The following is a 22,501-nucleotide window of genomic DNA, read 5'->3' as shown; positions in this document are numbered from 1 at the left end:
TTTTTTAAAGCGGCTAAAAAGAACAACAAAGAACAAACAAAATTTCAATTGAAACTTGCCAGAAAACGCTGTCAAAACCGTCAAGCCAAATTTTGGCACTCAAAAAATATTTGATTGCGCCTTCTTCAAACAGCTATAATGTAGTACTTGGCCATTCATTAGTAAGACTAGGTAACAAGTAGACAGAAAAGCGAGGTGCTAAAGTATGTAATACTTTTAATTTTTTTTCGAAACAAAATTACATTCATTGTCATGAAAGGCATTAATTACTAAAATAGCAATTTAAATAGGGTCGTTTATTCCAGAAAAGGAAGCCCTCGAGACCTGTAATTGTCCAGAATGTTTCTTGCATCTACAAAAAGAACGTCAAATATGACAAAAATCAAATTAATTTACTTTTTTTGTGAAAAATCGTTGTCGAAGCCAGTAAGGTCATAACAAATTCTTTAAAAAAAAATTTTGGGACACCAATCCCTTTTATTCCCTTGACACCCATAATGTCATATTTGACCTGTAATTAACTAACGAGATTAGGTAACAAAAAGCAACATAAAAAGAACAAAATTGCGAAGTTATTTTTTTTAATTTTGGAAAACGATTGTTTTCAAAGTCATGAAAGCCATCAGCTATCTACTAATATCAGAAAATCGGTTCTTCTGTTCTTCCATAAAAAGCCAATGAAAGCTATCACTATACAGAAAATTTCATATGTCCGAAACGACAAAGTATAAATGACAGCTAGGGACAAAATTAGAAAATTCAATTGATTTCTTCAAGAAAGAGGAGTCGAGGCCGTTAAAACGATGATGTATATCTTTCAGGATTTTAATATGTTCAATTGTGCCTTATTCTGAATGCTAATAAGGTGACATGAGAACTGTCAATAATGTGATAATGTGACAAATTTAGAAAACGTGAAAAACTGGCAAATATCAAAACAAACAAAAATCTGAAATCTTGTAGTATCAAAGCCAGAAAACAATAACTTCAGGCTTAAAACTGCAACTGAGAATAAATGTTAAATCAGTAGAAAGAAGAAGCAGTCTTTCTTTGCTGACAAAAAGCAGGAAGTTGAACAATTAAGAAAAAAATAGAGGAAAAGTTAATTAAGCCATTATTTATTGAAAAGTCAATTATTTTTAAAAAAAGAAACGACCATAAACTTTCAATTAAAAAACTAAATGCATTAGCTTGGAGCTGCTTAGCAAGCGAATTGGTTGGACCTATCACTCCTGAGCTTTGATTTGATATGTTCTGTTCTTTATTATTAAAAAAAGGTCTTTTTTTAAGGTCTTCTTGGTTTAAAAAAGGTCTTCTTGGTTACCACTGTAGCAGATAACTATCAAGCCAAAAGAGGGCACAGAGCAGAAGCCTCGCCACTTATCTTAATTACACCATAATGGCGGGCTATATTTTCGCAAGAGTCTATAATGTGAAACAGCTGAAGTTAATGCTTGGTTTTAACAAGAGATTTAGTGACCTTGGTTTTAAAAGACCGACTGATTACAACCCGATTTTTTTTGGATTGTAACAGTCCAAGAATGGCCCAAAACTAGCCCTGCTAATACTTATTGTCCGTTAGGAACAATTGATTTTTCGAATGTTGTAGATATAGATAATTTGTTAGTTGAAAACTCAAAATAAGTTCTGCATTTTTGATAATCAAGGAGTAAAGTTAGCAAAAAACGGCAAAGTTTTAACTACAGTGCACTCTCAGCGGACTCTGAAGTAGAAATAGCCCCCCTCTGAGTCTACAAAGATTGTATGAGTGTTGTTTGAGGGTGTACTGTCGGCAAATTTAATCAAAGTGGACTAAAGTAGCTTATTTGGTGCTGTTTTTGATTGAAAAAGGCTAAAATTTGAAATGTTTATCCAGATTTTTTGACCAAAAAAATTAAATCAAAACAATCAACAATGCTTGTTCGTCTTGAAAAATTAAAATCAACGACACTATTCTTAAAAATTATAGCAAATTTCAGCAAAATTGACGAAAATTTAGGCAAAAATTCGGGAAAATGTGAATAAAATTAACGTGAATTCACTCTTCTTTTCTCAGAAGTTTAAACCTCGATTACTCCCTGTAGAAAACGAAAACTAAAAAATCTTTTTAATTCCATATTCTACGCTGGACGAGCTTTCTAATGATACCAGTCTCAACTCTCTACGATGAATATATCGAGCGGCGAAAATTCACGGAACAAAAAAAAACCCATTTGAGTATATAGTTCCTCCCCCCTCTAGAGGGTCGGAACAATAAAATTTTACACCTGCATTGATACTGAGAATAGCTTTCTGATTTCCTGTTGATTGAGACTTGAAATTACGAAACTAAGATTTTAGACGGCCGGAGCAATGTAATTGTACCAAACATTCAACTCTACGTTATGACAGCTAATATTTTTTACACAGCGTAGTAATCAATTATAAAACTATATGAGAATTCTGGCAAGCTACGTGTCTAACCGTGTCATCTTCTTTCTGAAAATCAAAGTTAGATCATTCACAGGGAGATTTAAGAGATTGATTCGTCTCGATATCAAAAGATAATTAACTGGAAGAATTGATTATACCGATGAGAAGCTCTAAATACAATTAAAAACATCAGTTATTTGTTCATATTAGCAACATAATAACATGGTGAAAATATTAGCCAAAATAGCTGCAAAGTCAACTTTCGCGCTGTAGAATATAGATAGCGACGGATACAGAGTATAATTGAAACGCTGATGAGCAATCTATAATACCTATTAAAAATGAAATTAATTTTTGTTCACATTAGGTTCGTGAAGCCTTATTATTAATGGCCTCCATGACATATAAGTCCTTTATTGACCTTGGACAGGTTTGCAGAAACTTCAAATGACCTCAATGTTAAAGTTCAAGCCCATTGATAGTGATGTAAGTAAACAAATATTAAAATAAACCAACAACGCAATTTAATTTAAAAAATCACTGATAAATAGTTGAACTATTTTTTTAACAGAAAAAATCACGCACACAAAGCTGCCCATGAGTCCATTTGTAATAAGCAAAAATGAAAGAGCGCAGAAATCTTTGGAGTACATTTGATGCCTTTCGCAGCGTAGTTTTGTAGTTACCTGTGTCTTCAGGATGTTGTCGAAGAGTGCGAGTGTCTCCTTCTGCTCCTTGGTGATGTCTGCATTAGGGTGCATCCCAAATGTCTCCGGGGACTGTGTGATTGGCAGTCCCTTGATGTACTCCAAGTACGTCTCGTACTACACAATCATGTACATTACCATTTTTAGAATAAAACCAACTGTTCAAATCAGTGCAAGATGGGGATAAATAGAATGGAAAATTTTGTGATTCTCATTCTGATCGATGAGTTTTAAAAATACAGCTAATTTTGAATATTTTAAGTTAATGAAACAACTTGTTAGCCTGCTTTAACAGTAACTCTGGGCTGAATATGATGGAAATTGAAAGTTGAAAAGGATGTTGAAATGGATATTAGAAAATCAGACAAATGCATTACTGGCTGGAATAAGAAGCAAAAAAAACTGACCTCTCCATCAGGCGGAGCATAGTAGACTCCGGAGGGGTCAAACTTGTAGTCAGCGTCTTCCACAATCTGAGGACAGTAGAACCTAGCCAGGATAGTCCTGAGAGTCCTCCTGTCATGGTCATCTGTCACTCTCCCTCCGTAGTTACACTCTCCCGCCAAGTAACGCACGGCATCGAACGGGATGTGCTGCAACAAATGGCAATTTGGAACTGTTTTCGTTTACCCCAGTAGATTATGATCCACTGTAGATATTAATTTTATATCTTTTTATTTAAAAAACTGTTAAGCAACTCTTATAGGCTAGACAGATCAATATCAGAGCAAAAATCAACTTTCGTTTGTTCACACAATGGTATTGAAAACAAAAATTTTGATAACGGTGGGACATTTCCGAAAGTATTAGAAATATTCAGTCATGTGTCAATATTTCACTATCAGCAGTAGTAGCTTTAGGCGCAAACTGTTTCTTATCCAATGAAGATGTCATTACGACGTCACACAATTTGTGCTCACTAAAAAGCATTGACAGCTAGTCGCAGACACCTGTCTGTAATAAAGCTGATTATCGAGAACTGGCCAAGAAAACTATAAAGTTGTCTTAGGATCCAATTTTACGTTCCTTGTCTTGATTATATAATGGCTTTAGTAGAATTTACAGTACAGCCAAGAGACCATAAAGATCTATGCTTTGACAATAAGCGTACTTACGTCATACTGGTTCAAGAACATGTTCAGCTGTTGAGTACTGATTCTGAGATCTGTCTCGTTAAACTCGTACGGAATGTTCCAGCCGAGGGGACCAAACTTGCGTCTCTCCTGGACGAGGGCATGGAAGAAACACAGTCCGAAGAGGAGTTTCTTGAAGTGTGGTGACTGTTTGTTGCCACTGAAGAACTCGTTGTCACTGATCGGGTCTGTCAGGTATGATCGGTAGATGTTCAGCTTCAATCTAGTAACATTTTTAAAATTCCTTATCCATTACAAACACATAAATATAAATTATTGCCCTACAATAAAATAATATTAACGTCTTTGGAGCCCTTTTTGATTCCGGATAAATGAGCGGGCTACAATGCCTATCACCGAACAAAAAGTTGAATGCGGGCTAAATAAACGGTTCTTCCCTTGAAAAAGTTTTGCGTTATTAAAAACCATATCAGAAACAGGATTGTATGCAAAGTAATCAAATTCAATATATTTTACGTCTATTGAATTGTAATGCATAATGAGGAAGAAGGAAAAACGACAGCAGTCTTTACCCTCTCGGTGGTTCGTTTGTCATTTTGACCCCATTCTGCAGCACAGAGACAGGGAAGTGGTCTGATGGGTAACTTGTGAGCCATAAGCGGAAGTCAGGGTGCACCTGAAGGCAACGTTCTGAATACCACAGAGGTCAAAATATACAAAATCAGTGCTTTGTACAAACGCGGCGATGTTCAAAGATGCCACAGGAATTAATAAAGAGACGCCATGCGCATTAAAACTGCACCATGTCTTTGAAGAGATCTAAACTTGAGATGATCGCCTATAGCATTTTTCATTAGGTGCGATGACATTTTTTTAAATTTAGCCACAAAAGAATTCCAAGTGCATATTGTAGATAATTTATTTCAATTTACTGACAGTTAACCGAACAAGCTGAATCACTGTTTGTTGTGCAAAGCACACAAGCAATTGTTCCAACTCGAAAGTTTTGGTCCGAAAATGTCCTGGACCCAAAAAGGGGCGAATGTTTCTCAAATGTTCTCTAATATTTTTCTAAATATTTCGATCAGCCACAGATTTTTTGACAAAAAAACTACCTGGCATGAAGTTTTACACCTCAAAATTGGGGTTGGAACAGAAATCGAAGAGACTTAGTTTCTTGACCAATTTAAAACTAACAAAAAGTTTCAGAGGGAATGCCTTTTGATAATATGAAAACCAACTTCTTTTTAATTATGCAGTCTGAGAAAAGGTGTCGTTTTTAAAAGTACAGTGCAACTTACGCGTATGCAGGGAATATCAAACTCCGAGTGACCATTGTGCAAAATGACAATTAATGCATTGTGATGCTTGAATATTGTATGCAACATTAAAACATCTATTATGTATATATATGCAATAAATGCACAACTTACAAATTTTTCTCTCTAGAAAGGAATGATTAGTTCAAGTAGCCATTCAGTTTGAAGAGCAATTTGAAGCACGAGTCTTAATATCCGATTTTTACTTCTTTAGCAGGAATTGGTTTATGAATGCTTGATTAAACAATTTAAATTTTGATCCTCTTTGATTTGGAAATTCGGAGGAGGGATACATAAATTCTTGCTTTTGTAGAAAGTTGAAGCAATATATAACTCAACTGGTTATACTCGTTGCTACAATGGCCTTATGATGTAGCAATTATGACGCATGCTAAGAATTCTATGAAAAGACGCAGGACCGATTCTTCGGTTTATGGCAAGCCTCATGATTTGCATTGATTCGTTTAACTGAAATTTTCATTCTTTGACACCATGAACGTCAATTTTTTTCAAGTGTCTTGATGAGTTTTTCTCAACTCAGAGTGCAATGCATGGCTGTTTTAAGAGCTTTTTGCGCAATGTTGATTTTTTTTCCATGGTCAGCTATATGGTTGCCAAGTTACCATTAACTCCATATATGGCTTGAATATGGTTGCCAAGAAAGGTTTATGGTGGTCAACCCGGGAATGGCCGGCGGGTTACTACACCCACCTCTTCTGGTTTGAACTCCTCACATATCTTTTCCAGGGTACCCATCCAGGACACAGCCAAGTGGCAGTTTTGCAACACCACCCAGTGACCCTCCTTGATTCCAGTCTCTATCATCTTCACAGCACGGGGACCTACACAAGCATCAACAGGAGCAAATGAACAATAATCATTATCAGTTTAACTAAAAGACAATTGCTTCTCATTTATTGCAAATGGTCCCGAAAGTATACAAAACTATCAATTAGAGGCCAATTTACAAAATACGGAATTAAAAAAAATTAATTAATCGATTTATCAAAACGCTGAAACTTCCAGTCGAACCAGAGACCACGCTAAATAGAAAAAAAACGTTTCAAAATTTTGGAAAATTTTGCATTGAACATTTCTAACGTTATGCGGGAGAAGCAAAATCATCAAACTCTTTACACAGCTCACTAAAATCTAGTGTCAAAAACCTCGATTGAACCTTTGAATAATTAAGACAACCAATTAGACAGTAGCTACCTTGTCCCTGTCCGAGGGAGAGTGAGTTGAGCTTGTTGCCTCCGAATCCCATGTCATCTCCGAACTTGAGTAGGGCACTCATTGGGTCTGCTCCAGGAGAGAGGACGAAGATGAGAGGAGCTGTGCATACACTGTCGTTGAAGGATCCATTCAAGTCAAACGGAGGGGGCTCAATGTACCTGCAAAATATTCGCAAATTTATTGGACGATTCTCTTTTGATAGTAATGTAAATAATATTTTAATTACTTCAAAAATTCGACTCTTTCTCACTATAGACCCGAAATTAGTGGAGCCAGAACCTATAGACCATTACAGTGTTACAATATGAAATTGCAAAAAAAAATGCACAAGGGGCGGAAATACACATCGACAATACAACTGACTTTTTGCCGATTTTCTCGGTGACGAATGACTGGATCGCTGGGACCATCTTGTCCGGTCGCACGCATCGCAACATCAACAGTCTCTGGAAGGATGCCAGTCTCTCCTGCCACTCCCCAGGGTACTGGGCATTCGTAGGGTCCTATGGAACAATATTCAATTTTACATAAAATCGAAAAAAGCAACACGAAGCGCTAGAATAATCTTTGATGGTCGAGTGCATCGACTACACGCTAGATTGCAGTTTGAGGAGCAATAAATTTACACCATTTCAGTTCAGCGTATCTTTAGAGATTTCAATCAATTTTTCATAAAAAAAATTATGGGATGCATGAGAGAAACAACAAACACCTTTTAAGATGCAAAAAGACAGGGGACAATTTTTGCCACAGTAAATTCATTTTTTAAAGGCCGCCAGTTGTCCAATTTTAACGGCAAAGTTGAGTTCACAATTTAACTCACAAAGTTGAGCTCACAAATTTTTCGTCAATTCAATAGCGGGTTCTAGCGTGGCGTGTAATTTTAGTCCGTTCAAACAATTCGGACGAAAAATTGCAATGCTGTCAGTACTGTTTAAAACAGTGTCTAGTTTTTTGTTCTTCGCTAATTTTCCTATGTACAGTAAACCATTTCACTTAGCCACGGGGTACAATCCACCCCATATCAATGGCGACTCACTACTTTTAAAACTATTGCTCCTTTAGACTAACGTATAAAGTCAATAGATTGATTAGTATAAAAAGAATAACACAGTAAGCAGATTGTTGGATAAGAGCCGCCATTGAACCCCTTGACGTCAAGCCCTATCAAAACAAAAAAAAGAGATAAAAACTGTTAGCCTTTTTTCAGCGTCAAAATCTTTATCAACGGTGTGTTCATTTTCAGTTCGATTAAACGACTTTACAGAATTGAGCTTCCAGACTGAAAGCCATTAAGCTTTACACTAATGCCAATTAGCATTTGCTCGAAGGGAAGATGGAAACTAAAAGCATTTGATAATGGCCTGCCTTCGCCATTTATCCAGTTTGTTTTGCATGATTTTGCTTTGACCGTACCTGCATTCACTGCATTGCATAAAAATGTTAAAATTGTTGACCTGATAATGTTGACCTGATATGCAAACACCATTCAATTGAAACTGAGTAAGGCAAATAAGACAATTAATCAACAAATGTTCATCAGTATAATTACAAACATAACCGTCTATTATAGGACCAAATGATAACAAAAGATTTACGGTGCTCCCCTTTATTGTAGTCTGCTTTATCTCAGGGCTGTGCAGGTGATGGGTGCAAAGTAGTTGAGGCAATAGATTTACTAAAAGACTTCAAATGATGCTATTAGAGCTTAAATGGACCAGTTGCAAAACTTAAAGTGAAAATATTAAATCCTTTTTGGTGCAATTTTCATTTGAATTTTTGTATTTAACTACACTACTTGATTTCAGCTGCTTATAATTGTAAATGTAAGAGACATCTGGATCACACAAGAAATAAGCGTGATAAGTCTTTCAAAAATTCAAAAAATTGCCGACCAAAATTTGCATGAAAGACGAGACACGACTACAATGAATGTCTCAAAATTCGTTCAAGTTTAAAAACGCTAACAAGAAGTAGAGCGAATTTAAAAGGGTTACAATTACACTGCATCTGTGAAGCTCCTGCGGCTAAGACAATTATGTACCAACAGCACCATTACTTTGATTGAAATATTTATATTTCAATTAACTACCCACTCTGAAATAAAAGTGAAATTCTTCCAAAATCTGAAAACCCAAAAACGAGGCTCGATAGATTTTCTCACTGCTATATCATCAGTCATATGAACAAAAGCAAAAGAAAACATATTTTTGGCAGTTTAGGCTCTATAAGTGTTATGGCTCCATGAGCACTAACATAGGCATGCTCAGGCCATATATACACCAATTTAGCGCCGAGAAAGCTGAAAATGATTCCCTCAACACATTATTTTTTTGAAGAAACAAATTGAACGGTTCAGTAAAAAGAGCTTGCGCAGGTATTTTCTGAATACAACTCTATAAATACGAAAACAGAAACCGAAAAGTAAAATTTTTGAAAAATTACTTTGCATATATAACAATACAAGGAGGCTCGTTAATGTGCGTTTGCACATGATGTTCCGACCCGAGCTCATCTACATTTTTGACTTAATTGTCAACCAAATGAAGAGATAACAAAAATAGATGTTTGACTTTAAAAAACTCGTTACAAAACGTAACTACTAATTGAATTAAATAATGTCAATCCCCATAATAACAATCAAGAGATTTGCCATTAAAAAGACTTCGAGAAAAAAAACAAACAACAAAATATGCAAAAACAAATTTCAAGGCAAAAACTCAATATCTAAGTTTAAAAGCACCTAGTAACGACGTCAAAATGCAATCAGATAAAACCTTAACTACACAAACTTATTTTTTCCTAACTATACAGCAGATGGAAAATTCCATTAATAAGACAAGGCAACAAGTCAACAAAGAGAAGAAAAAATGCGGCGATAGTAAAAAATCAGTCAAAATATTTAAACCAAATAAATTCAAAAGTCATAAAAATCGTTAGCTTTTAACAAAATTTTTCCTGAAAAATTTAGTAAAAAAAACAATATGAGACCAATGGGGCCTGTCGTCGGTTAGACTAAGCCATGGGAACGGACTAAAGAACTAAAATATTACAAACAATTTGCGAAAACACAAATTATTGAAGCCGTTAAAATCATTAGCTATTATCTGAATATTAAGTATTTTCAATTCAATTGTTATTGCTACTAATTCAGCTAAAGAATTTATCCTGAGAGAATAAATAAGTTTACTTGGACCACATTTGAAAACCATTGGGGTCTGTTATTACGCGATTGTTCTGAAAGAAGAGGAAAAGAAACACAAAAACTGACCACTCAAAAAACGTTTATAAAACCACATATTGTTCAAAAAAACAAAACATCACTGACAAATAATATCAGTAGATATGTCATTTTCTGAATAACAAAAAACTGGACTAGACCTCTCAATGATGAAAAATGAGTTACAAGTTGAGGAAAAGAACAACAAAAACTGAAAAATAATTGAAAATGTATATCATAAACTTTAAGACTATTCGCTATAAACTGACTGCTTCGGGTAACATCAGTAATTCAATCGAAAACCTTATGAGACTTGTAACCAATTTACGGCTGATGGAAGTTTTACTTAATCAGACTAGGTAACAAGTCGACAAAAAGAAGAGATAATTAGGCGAAATTCAAAAATCAATCTACATTTTTTAAACCAATTAATTTCAAAAGTATTAAAAATCACTAGCTTATAACGAACTAATTCGAGATAAATGTACTAAAAAAACATTATGAAACCAATGCAAAATGCTTTTGGTTAGATTAGGCCATGGGAACGTACTAAAGATGCAGAAAAGCTCAAAAAATTACAAACAATTTGCGAAAACAGATTATTGAAGCCATTAAAATCATTGACTATTATCTGAGTATTATGTTTTTTATTTCAGTTTTATATATACACTAATTCAGCCAAAAAAGTATTGAAAAATAATGAAACTCCATTGGGCCACATTTGAAAATCATTGGTATCTGTTATTACCCGAATGTGCTAAGAGAAAGAAAAAGGAACATATATATACCACTCAAAAAAACTTTTATGAAAACGCATATTGTCCAACAATCAAAACATCAGTTAGGATATAATATTCAGTATTCATGTTAATTTTTAAAATACAAGGAATTGGTTGCGACCTCTCAATATTGAAAATAAGTTACAAGTTGACGAAAAGAACAAATATTAAAAAATTGCCAATTTTTTGAAAATGTATAATATCATAAATTTTATGATTATTCGCTGTAAACTGACTGCTTCGGGTAACATAACTCATCCAAGACTAAATTACAAGCTAATGAGATCGGCCAGCATTTTACGGCTACATAAAGAAAAAAACAGGCAAAAACAGCAAATTTAAAAAAATGAGCGAGAAAAGTGTCGAGCGAAAAGCCACTAAAAAATGAAATTTTCAGTAAATTCTTTTCTATATTCAATTAATTCGTTAACAGCGATGGGATTCTTCTTTTTTAACAATATGACTGCAAAAAAATTAGGAAAATTTGAACAAATACATTTAAACCACGAAATTTTTGAAAAAACCCGTAGTATCAACGCCATTGATTTCAACGGAAGCCAATAAATAGGCTAGATTATGCCTCGATAGTACGACAAAAATGATTATCATTCATAAGTCATCAAGATGACATTACAACAAGTCACTGACTATGAAAACAACAACAAATACAGGCAAAATCCAAAAATTCAGTAGAAAAGTGCGAGAAGAAAATGTCGGAGCCATTTAAAACATAAGATTTTCTCAGAAAAAATTATCTATGATCCGTTGAAAGTCTTCTCTAAGCCATTGAGAGCTATCAATAATAAGACAATGTGATAAGATTTCAAAAGAAACCAACATTACGAAAATAGTCCCAAAATTAAAAAAAAATTATGAAACTGCATCGAAGTCATAAAAGCAATAGTTACAAGATCAAACAGCTAACTTTTTAATTTTTGGCTGCATTAGAAATGGAAAGCGTTTTGACATTACGTAGACTGACTCACAGTTCACGAAAATAAGTTTACGATTAGCTAATGTTCAAAAAATTTTCGAAAAAAAATATTTTTAAAGACTCGCCAGCCATTAAATTCAATAGGTTTCAACGGATGTCAATAAAAACGTTCCGTTACGCCTCGATGTGAGGACAAGGATAACTATCAAGCACAGGTAATCAATAAAACATCAAAATAAGTCTTATCATTATGAGAACAACAATAAATATAGGCAAAAACCAAAACACTCAGTAGAAAAGTGTGAGAGGAAAGTGTCGAAGCCATTTAAGCCATACGTTTTTCTCTGCCACTTTTATCTATGATCTATTAAACGTCGTGCTCTCTATGCCAACTTAAGCCATCAATATTAAGATAATGTGATAAGATTTCAAAAGGAACCAATAATACGAAAACATCCAAAAAATTTAAAAAAATTTTTTGAAACCTTGTGGCATTGAAGCCAAAAGACCAATAGTTACAAGATAAAACTGCTAACCAGATTAGATTTGGTTGCAGTAGGAGGGAAAGAGTCCTGTGATTATTGAGGATGACTTAAATTTCTCGAAATTAAGTTTGTGATTGGTTAATGAAGAAAAAAAAATTTTGTGAAAACTAAGAAAGGAAATGAAAATTTCAATTAAAGTTACGAAAACTCAAGATTCGAAGCCAGAAAAAAAACATAAACGATTGCTTGAAAACGAACTTTTTGTTCATTTGGCTTTATTTGACTGTAAATGAGGTTTGTCATTAACGAAACCTCGATATGAAAAATGACTAGCTTCTAGGTGAACTAAAAATATCAAAAAAATATGAAACGGCTTCCAAAAAAGGCGCTCTCAATTGGAATTCGAGTTTTTTTGACAGTAAACTTCCCTATGAGACCAGAACTAGTCTTTTTATCGCCTTTCGTCTATTAGAAACACAAAAATGATTCATTTTGTGGCGTGAAATGTAATTTTGAGTTTCTATTTTTATATAAAAAGTCTTAATTTGAACGAAAATTCCACTAAAAGTGGACAAAATCATGCCAAATATCACCTGTTCACGCAAAACTTTAAACCTCGATAACTCTTCGAAAAAAAAACGAAATTAAAAAAAAATCTTTTTAATTTTGAATTCTACGCTGAACGTGCTTTTTAATGCTACCACTAACATTTCTGTACGATGAATATATCGATCGGCCAAAATTGACTGAACAAAAAAAACCCGTTTGAGTATATAGTTCCTCCACCCCAAATGGGGTCGGAACAATAATAAAAAGGAAATGTTGTATTTAAACATAAGGCTGAACTATTAAGAGCGTAAACCGTCATAAGGTTGCAGAAATTACATTTGCTCGAGTAAATTTACTCGAATTTGTCACTCTTAATCATAACCATGCTATAGGATTCGGGCTAAAAGCGTGTCTGGACATTTGTGACAGTAAGCAAATTTAAATAGAAGTGACGAAAGGCTCAACAGAAGGCCAAAAAACGTTCCTACAAAAAGTGAATATGGTTCAAAAAGTTTTCCTTTTTTCTTTGAAAGAAAAGTGTTAGTCTTTTTACTAAATGTTGAAGGAAATGAAGGGAAAAGTCTGGTGACATTTGATCTCATTGCAAATCAACCCCTTATCGGATTGAACTTTTCAATGATCTCAGAGGGAACAATTTACAAGTTTAGAAGTGTGATGTGGAAAAGGAACTCTTTTTTCTCTGCTTGTATTATTTTTGAAAGTCAAAATCGTCGCTACTGGTTTTTGAATTCGTTTTTAAATAGCAGTGGTCTTCGTGTATGCATAACAAGTTAAGATTTTGAAAGGTCAAAAAAGTTACAGCAGGCCGTCTGGATTCCATCCATTGTTTCAAAATTACTCATCCAGTATAAAAATCATTATACGTACCAAACTATCGTACACAACTTTCCATCCGTCCTTTTGTGCCAAGAATTTCTTCCTTAAGTTGTCGAATTTGGGCAGCGCATCCAGACGACAAATTTCATCCCAGGATTTGGAAGGCAGCCAGGCTGAGGGGTTGGGGTAGGGGTTGTCCAGACCAATACCACCTACAAAAATATTTAATTTTTCACGAATATTTTTTATCACCTACGAAAAAATATAATTTTTCAAAAAATATTTATTTAGAATGGTAAATTTTAAATGTTTTAAATTTAAACGAGTAAAGCAATAGACAATTGATTTAAGCCCGTAGTGCATAACTAACCAATGCTTTTAAAAGGAATTTTAAGCCGGGTAAATTAACGTCTAACCCACCATAGAAACTTGCCACGTTTCATATCGTTAAATCTTGCCAATACATAAAATATTTATGAGGGAATAGATCATTGCATTGTTTTGTTTTCTTTTGAGCATGAAATCTGCAGCCTGGTTGTTTATGTTTGTTTTTACCTGTGAGCAGGAATCGCCATTCGTCTTCGTCGATCTCATTGAATGCCTTGAGCACATTCACACACAGCAGGAAGGCAAACAGCAGCTAAAATAAACAAGTTCATGTTTTTGAGTCCATTTTTTTTAGAAAAAAAGCTTAAACATCCATGTGGAACTGCTAGAACTGTTAAAAAACCAAGAAAATGTAGTGAGTATTGGAGCAGATTGATTGAATGAAAAACATAATTAAATAGTCACTTTCAATAGCCAATTCACGGAATAAAATTTAATAGACAGCTGTTAATTAATAGACAAAGTTGACCAAAATTGTGAGCAAATAGCTCTTTACGACCTTCCCAATCGTAGCTTTCACATCCACATACATAACTATAATAATACCGGTTTAAATTATGAAATACTCAACTAGGTTTATAAAACTATCTCTTAAAAACAAACCTTGTCCTTCTCGAACAAACTTCGGCAGACGTTACAATACAGCGAATACTGGAAATGCTGTTTCAAGTTACTCAATCTCGTCTCAATGACGTCACTCTTCTCGGAATTGTCGATTGACATCACGAACAACTTTATAAACCAAGTCAACGAGTACTGGTACATAGGCTCAATATTCGCCAAGTCTGCAATTACGAAGAAAAGGATACTCGAGTAATGGGCAATGGGTTTATAACTCATTCGGGTTTCGTCAATTTTCTTCTCGGTCTCTTCAGCGATTTGCTGTTTCTCTGAGATCTCGTTTGAAAGTTCCTTGGACGAAGAGAGGACTTGGATTCCTGCCTCGTCTTCCAGGATGTTTCCTTCAGAGGATGAGAGAACTTCAAGAATTTTGTCCTCGATTTCTTTCAGTTGTCTTAAATAAGAAAATGGTGGTGTTTATTCGAGATCCTCAGGCTAATACATCGAAGCGACACAATGTTTGCCACACGCTAAAGCTATACTTGACGTATCACAATAAAAAACCAACGCTTGCAATTTTGAGCCCCGATATTCAAGTATTTCATTAATATAAAAGCTTATGACTCAGAGTACAAACAACACCCCAATTTGATCTTTTCCGTATCTCGGATATGACTTGATGGAACATTTAGTCGCAAGTTGTGTAATGATTGCAACTGACCGCTTGTTGCTGGCAGATTGGAGAATGAGTTGATTTTTCTCCTCTTCTAGCTCCGGTCTTTCTCTGGCCACCACAATACCCAACAACTGGTCTTGTAGACCTTCTGGGGTAATCATGAAGTTTAGCAACGTCACCTAAAGAAGTTCTCATAATTGCAAGTCCCACAGGATTAATTGCTGGGCTATAATATTGATATAACAGAAAAAAGTACAGCTCATAGTTCGTAAGCAAACCATTAGATTTTTCTTCTGATCAAAGATCTTAACATTAATTTCTTTCTAAAAATACTTCTGACTCATAGCATAGTTGCGTTCATTCAACTTACGTGTAGTATGACTAGTATCTTCCAAAATATCATTTTTAGACTGAAAAGAAGAGTTTGAGTTGTTAAAAAAAGCGCTTATCTACTCAGAAATTTGGATTTTTTTGACAAGTTTATCTTCAATACATTAAAAGTGATTTGTGCTGTTTTGTGTTGCTAGTTTATAAAAGAATACCTTGACAGCAGTTTCTGGCAAGTAGTGTGGGTTTCTCAGTTTGGTTGTCATGTAAAATCTGAAGTCGTTCGAGTACTCGATGGTCGAGTCACCCAACCGAATGCAGAGAGATCCACCCTGCTTGAATGTCTGTTTCAGCAACAGGGGTTCCAAAAGGGCGTCGATTTCTTCTCCAATGTTCTCCAAAAGAACCTAGACACATTTTTATGGAATTTCTTTCCTGAGTGTATTTTTACAAATGGGCGTAAATTAATATCAGATAATTGGTCACTAAAAAGTTTTATAAAACAGCAAAACTTGAACGGAATCCTCAGTTTGCTAAATCACAATCAATACTCAAAATAAACTTGAAGGTGAGGAGGCATTTTTCACTGATGAATGATTTAATAGAACTGGTGTACTGGTGAATGATTTAATAGAACTCATACAATCGCTTTCAACAAAGTTTCATTGATGCCCTCAAACTTTGTTTACTTTTAAGCTGATCTCGAAGAAAGGCTCGTCAATTTCCTTGCTATTCTTTCTTTGTATCTAAGGACTTTCGTGTAGAAAGATTGATCAATATTTCAAATGAAAAAAGAAGAGTAGTGAGCGATGATTTCACTTGAAATGCGTTGAAACCACTCACGGGTGTTCCGAATTGTAGACAGTTCTCGAGTGTTCGGACGTAGTCTGAATCTGTGAGTTTGATCACGTGCAGATTGTTCACTTTCTCCATGTTCTTCACCCACTTGTTAGCTTGGCCTTGTGGGTCGATCATAAGCGGCCATCTACAGATAAAACATACGTACAAAATGAAAAAGTTTGAAGAAATTCTCAAGGGATTCGAAATTTAAATTCTGTCACAACAAATTCATTCTATCTATCACAAACTCTTATGTCCTTTTTAACTTTATTCGAATTTATTCATAATTTTTTCATTAAATCTTATTTTTTCAATTTTATTAGATCTTATTCATTTTATTCAAAGAGAAGAGCTACGATACAAAACGAAGCAAGCAATATGGATTCCTCTCATAGTATATTTATTCATTAATGTATTTATTGATGACAAACTAATCAGAAATTTAGTAATATTGCTTGAAATAAATGAATGTACCGCTGTGCATTGGAGATGATGATTCCGTTGTCAACTGAGAAAGAGTCGGTGGGCAGTCCACAGATGTTCCAGTTCCTGATAGCCACAGGGTCACCCAGAGTAGTGCCCAGGGATATTTGAGGAGAGCAGGGGATCTCTCGCTTCTTACAGCCATCAGCCCAGTTCTGAATCTGGTCCTAGAAAAACACAAACTATTCGTGATCAATGTAATTGAAGATGGTCGAGTTACGTTGATGCATAGCACAGGTAGATAAAAATACATTGACCATAGTATTTAAATGGAAACAAACTGGATCTCAATTAAAATTTGCGCAGATCGAGGATTGCCTGGAATAAGAACCCGATGGGGGAGCCCTTACGTGGAAAACAAAAATCTATTCATTAAACGGCGATTACTTGTTTGGGGGGTTAAAATATCTCCCTTAAACTGCAATAACTAGTTAAAATGCTTAGCATGCAATATTCTAAAATCATTGTGCCATTCTTAATCTAGAATCAAGCGTATGCTCATGGAGACATATGTAAAGAAAGTTTTATGTTGAGACGGGATAGAAATTTCGCTGTAACTGATTTTGCCAATATGTACTCGTCATAACTCACCACTCTGAATGAGGATGTGAATGCTCCAAGATAAGCGACAATTCCACTGGATACCAATACATCCCCAGTGAGTGCCACGTACTTCTGTCCCAACTGCTGCGCACTCTCAGACCATCTGGCCTTCTCTCCTCCCAGACCACCCAGAAGTTGTTCAGCACGCACCAGCTTTTTCTCACACAGATCCACCTGGTTCTCGAGGTCAATCTTAAAGAAATACAACTTCAGTACTGTCCTCGAGAACGGGGCTTAGAGGCGGTATTTCAAAATCAGAGAGATGGGGGCGTCAAACTGATCGGCGCTGTAGGTTTCTAACTTTTGTTGTTCAACATATCGGTTTTTTTAGCGTTCTTTTTTTTATTCGTGAATCTTCTCAACAATTTAAATCATTATGAAATTTATTAGCATTGATTAGCGAACTTTATCCAAAATTATATTAAAGTCTCCGTCTGAGATACTGTATTTTGACTCCGTCTGTAGATCAAACTTAATGCAGACCGCCTTCTCCCCCTCAAAAAAATGAATAACTGATGATTGATCAAATTGTGTACCTTCTTCTGTTTGTTCTCCTCCAATTTCACCTGCAGTCTGTGCAACTTGTCCTGCACTTCCTTCAGTTCAGCCCTCTTCTTGTTCAGGGCACCCATGGCCACTGCCAACTCAGCCTCTGCTTCCTTCAACTTCTCCTTTTTCGGAGCCACCACCTTCGCAACTCTACACAACATATACACAAATGTACCTTCAGTCGACAAAATATCCCATAAAGACAAGTCTTTTTATGTTTTATTCACCATGGTAGAAGAATTTTTATACCAAAAGGATCATATTCAATTGTTAAATCTTACAATGTTAAAACTCTTCAAATTCAACTGTCATAAGAATCAGAAAAAGAGAGCGCATTAGTTCAGTAATATTTGTAAAATTTAAAATTGAATTTTGAAGTTTTAAAATTGCATTTCGGCCGTGATAATTTGCTCGGTTGTGATAGTTTCATATCAAGTCTCACGGGCCGCTGAGGCATGGCCATGGCTCTTTAATAGTAAAGTGGGGGTTTATTTCCGTGGGGGTTTATTTCCTATTTAAACTGAAGTGGGTTTTTCCATGGGTTTTTATTCCGCAACCGATTCTGCCCACGACACTCCATTATTCATTCTTACTTATCGTATGAGTCCATGGCTCTCGCCCACTTGCACAGACCCTCACATGCAGTCGAGGCGTTCTTGATCTTCTCGGGAACGAAGTCTGGATTGGGGATAAACTTCTCCCGGATGATCTTCATAGTAGCCACTGGGATGTTGTCCTTGTCGTATGTCTTGAGACCTTCCAGGAACTTCATGTCTCCCAGGAGACGCTTCGAGGGACCCCAGTAGTCTTGCACCATCTTTCCACTGCCACCAGGATCTAGAACAAAAATTGTTAAAGATAGAAACTGCCTATTTTGATTGGATTTTTAAAAATAGAAATTGACATCCAAAGACGAGAGCATGTGCCCTTGTTATAAACACATTTCTCTTTGAGAACTAAAATTTATATCAAATATAAGGGACTATTTCATTCACGATCATTAACTGAGTTAAAGACAATTGTAAAAAAACACAATAAAATATTGGAGGCCCACATTTTCAGCAAACAAAAAGGACCTGAATTCTCTGATGTTGCGAAGTTCCAAAATTATGTCGCACTAAAATTGATCTACATTGTCTATAGAACGGAATTATAGATGCTAATTATTCTGACCACATTCTAATATTCTATTACAATAAAATGAAAAGTTAGAGGGCGTCAGACTAACCTGGAATCCTCTCAGGTTTCACATTCTTCAGGACACAGATGGCCTCCATGGTCAACTTGACAGGTGCTGGAGGGTTCTTCATGGTCTTGACGATGGTGATGTCATTCTGGGTGAGGGTGTCCAGGGCAGACAGAGCTGCCTCGAGCACTGGAATGGCCTCTGCCAGATCACTGTCACATTCATCCTTGATGGCCTTGGCAGCTGTCGCTTGTTCATTGGCAACTGCTTCGTCCACTTTCACTTTCTTCTCTTTCTCAGCTACCTGTGAGGAAATTTTAGACAATTTTAGTAACTTTTAAAATACGCTTGCACAGAACCTCGTCTGAACTAGAGAATAAAAAGAGTATATATGACTCCTTGAGCACAGTATTTATATTCGCAGATAATACCACAAAATAAAGCAAATGCACTGGTATTAGAAAAAAATCTTCAACAATAGAAACATTCAGCTTTGCCTATTTTGTTTAAAGTTTTTGACTATTTTTATTAGTGATGTTTGACAATAAATTCTCATTCCCTTATCTTGAATAGGGATTCCGCCTCAGTCATAAAATTTTCTCCGCTATTCTGAGACATTGGCTTGTAATACTGACCTCGATGGAATCTTTTTCAATGATGACCATCATTTCGTCAACATCTTTGCTGGCAGTGATCAACTGAGGCTGAAGGTCATTCAACTCCTTCTGCATCACTCCCACATCAGAGGCAGCACTCTGTAGCTTCTCTAGACCAACTTCGTATCTTCTCTTCAGTTTCCACACCTCCCTACAGTGGACAAAATGATTTATTAAGAAAACTATAAAAAAAATGCTAACTAATATTGCCTCAACTTATAATTGGGGAATGTTAAAAAACGTTTTTGCTTGAGATGCAATCCATGCAACAATTAAAACAGAGATGGACTTTCAAAAAACGCATCAACCAGCTCATTTGCAAGTCAATGTATTTTTCAATTAGCCTCTTTTGATCTGCATTTTGGCTGACCAAATATCAGATACTCAATTTGGCTTTCGAACTATCTACAAGTTCTGAAATACTCAGTTGAAGGGAATTTCGTTTTCTAGTCTACTATTTATCTTTATGGAACCCTCGGCTTTTGATGTATATTTAGAAGTTTATAGCAAAACATTTTGCAGATTTCTTTTATTACAAATACCAAGAAAATGTAACGTACGTTCTCTTCTTGTCCAAGAGGTCCTTATAAGTCCTAATGAGTTCCAAGTAGGAAGTGGGAGTGACGTAATTGTGTCTCTGCACTTTGGACAGGAACTGTTCACTCAGCAACCGGGTGGAGGTGTGAAACTCCTTGCACAGATCAATGCAACCACTTCGCTCTTCGTCTGTCATCTCAACGTCCCCAAGGAACCGGGTAGCCACAGCAGTCAGGGCATCTTCTGGCCATGCCTATAATCAAATAAATCGTTATCTCAACAGCTCAAATGAAAGCCAAGTTTAGACGTCGACCATGTGAAACGATTCATAGAGTCTAAGAGTTTTCAATTATTATAAGTGTGGGTTTAAGTTGACTTTGTCCAAGCTACAGTCTCTTTAGACGTAACTTGGTTAAAAGATGTTTTTCTAAGCCTTTTTTGAGTAAAATGAATAAGATAATATAGAGTAGATTTGTTGAAAAAATACGACAGCAGGATGATTGAACTGAGTTCTGTAATTGATGTGAACTAAAACCATAGAACTCGAAAGAGGTCACTTATATTTTCAAAAAGAAGTAATTGTCGTTTCTGGCCAAAATAAACTGCAATGTTGGTTCAAACCTATTCCGAATACAAGCATCGATCTCAGTTCGAAAAAATTAGTAAAATTGTAGATAACGATTTGGTCTCAAATATCAACAATACAAAACTTATAAGAACCCTTAGCAACGTTTAAAGTGCATGAGGAATAAAAAACGAATATTGAAAACAACTCTGTGGTTGATATTGAAAAAATCTCACGACATTGGAAGTGTCATCTGACAGTCCGAGTTATTTTTCGGAGGGACTATCAGAAACCTACAATAGATTGTCGCAATCACTGTCAACAGTTATAATCAAGGGGTATGCCTCAATAACTAGAGGATTAATTAGAGTAATTAGCCTCCATCATTAGAAGAGTCAAAATTGTTTCTTTTTTTATGAACCATTTTTTTTTATGATAAGTGTGCAGCAAACGAGAGCATTTTCAACGTGGTGACGCAATTTTCAAATCACCCAATGAATGAGAAGGGAGTTGGAAACTTTCTGCTGACTTAGAGAGGAAAGTTCATGAAACAACTATCCCCGAGATAAGATTCGAGCTTTCGATTTGACAAAAATTTTTATCTGAAAAACTGCAACAAAAACTGAAGAAAGATTTGTGATAACCATGAATTAGAATGTAAATAAAAACGAAGTCAATAAAATATGTGACCTGGAACCAGTCGATGGTGCAGCAGTTGACGAGGGATGGGAACTTCCTCAGTCTGTTCCTGAATGAGTCTCCAATTGGACTCATCGTCAACACAATGTGCAGCTGATTCTTACACCTGAAAATACACGACATTCAGCTGCTAGATAATACAATTCTGCATTAATATACACCAAAGGCGGTGCAGTGTCTAAACACTACACATAAATCATAGAAGATTAAGTTAATGGCATAAATATAGGATTAGCGGTGTTAAGGCTATATTTATAGTGAACGTAAGTTGCCATTTTCGTTTTCATTTTTGCCGCTTAGTGTAAGAAGTCAGGATTTTTAGTTGAAACCGAAAATTTGTTTAGTTGTATCGAAAAAATATGAGAAGTCAATTAATATAGTAAACCAAAGTGACAGAATATGACCTAGAATGAGAGTCGTGTTCAAGCATTGTAATAGTAAGCCTCCATCTTGCATTTTCTCGTGCAGTATAGATGAAACCCACTATCGAATACGTTCAATTCTCAAGCACGATAAAGGCAACTGTGTATAAAGTAACATCAAGGCAAAAGCACATCTAAATGGCCCGGCAAATCTAGCTATATTTGCTGGCAGGTATTTTGTCTGAGCTCAGATTGGTCACCGATACGTTTTTGAAACATAAAAATATTAAGCCTAAAAAGAGCGCAATCGATTTAGTATATTAGTAGGCTCAACGAAAATTATGTTAAACGAACTTTTTCTGAGCTTTCTACGCATATTAGAAGTTGAATGGTTAAGAAATAGGACGTAATAAATTTTCTCGCTGGATAGATTTAAATAGTGCATTGCTCATTTAGTTTACTCAGTAACATCCTCCGGCCCGGAAGAAAATGTTGGGA

The 22,501-nt window shown here is 35.5% G+C and overlaps 1 protein-coding gene across 3 annotated transcripts in view; it reads right to left on the bottom strand.

The window, feature by feature from the left end:
• The window catches only part of LOC142341565 (dynein axonemal heavy chain 7-like), a 193,840-nt gene that overhangs the window by 9,813 nt on the left and 161,526 nt on the right, over window positions 1-22,501 (bottom strand). For all 3 annotated transcript variants that reach the window (XM_075392607.1, XM_075392605.1, XM_075392608.1), the window contains 21 exons: window positions 21,633-21,747; window positions 20,401-20,630; window positions 19,820-19,991; window positions 19,227-19,488; window positions 18,592-18,835; window positions 17,986-18,148; window positions 17,438-17,641; window positions 16,838-17,013; window positions 16,367-16,508; window positions 15,739-15,930; window positions 15,242-15,375; window positions 14,563-14,974; window positions 14,128-14,212; window positions 13,624-13,784; window positions 7,132-7,271; window positions 6,748-6,926; window positions 6,244-6,374; window positions 4,786-4,889; window positions 4,235-4,475; window positions 3,527-3,712; window positions 3,099-3,236 (listed from right to left, as the gene is read on the bottom strand). In XM_075392607.1, the coding sequence (XP_075248722.1) occupies window positions 3,099-3,236; window positions 3,527-3,712; window positions 4,235-4,475; window positions 4,786-4,889; window positions 6,244-6,374; window positions 6,748-6,926; window positions 7,132-7,271; window positions 13,624-13,784; window positions 14,128-14,212; window positions 14,563-14,974; window positions 15,242-15,375; window positions 15,739-15,930; window positions 16,367-16,508; window positions 16,838-17,013; window positions 17,438-17,641; window positions 17,986-18,148; window positions 18,592-18,835; window positions 19,227-19,488; window positions 19,820-19,991; window positions 20,401-20,630; window positions 21,633-21,747 (3,811 nt within the window). The remainder of the gene's footprint in view (window positions 1-3,098; window positions 3,237-3,526; window positions 3,713-4,234; window positions 4,476-4,785; window positions 4,890-6,243; window positions 6,375-6,747; window positions 6,927-7,131; window positions 7,272-13,623; window positions 13,785-14,127; window positions 14,213-14,562; window positions 14,975-15,241; window positions 15,376-15,738; window positions 15,931-16,366; window positions 16,509-16,837; window positions 17,014-17,437; window positions 17,642-17,985; window positions 18,149-18,591; window positions 18,836-19,226; window positions 19,489-19,819; window positions 19,992-20,400; window positions 20,631-21,632; window positions 21,748-22,501) is intronic.

Source organism: Convolutriloba macropyga, chromosome 6, assembly GCF_964194025.1.
Source record: "Convolutriloba macropyga chromosome 6, txConMacr16.3, whole genome shotgun sequence".
NCBI lineage: Eukaryota > Metazoa > Xenacoelomorpha > Acoela > Convolutidae > Convolutriloba > Convolutriloba macropyga.
Note: the sequence above shows the minus strand (reverse complement) of the source record. Positions and strands in the feature narration are given on the sequence as shown.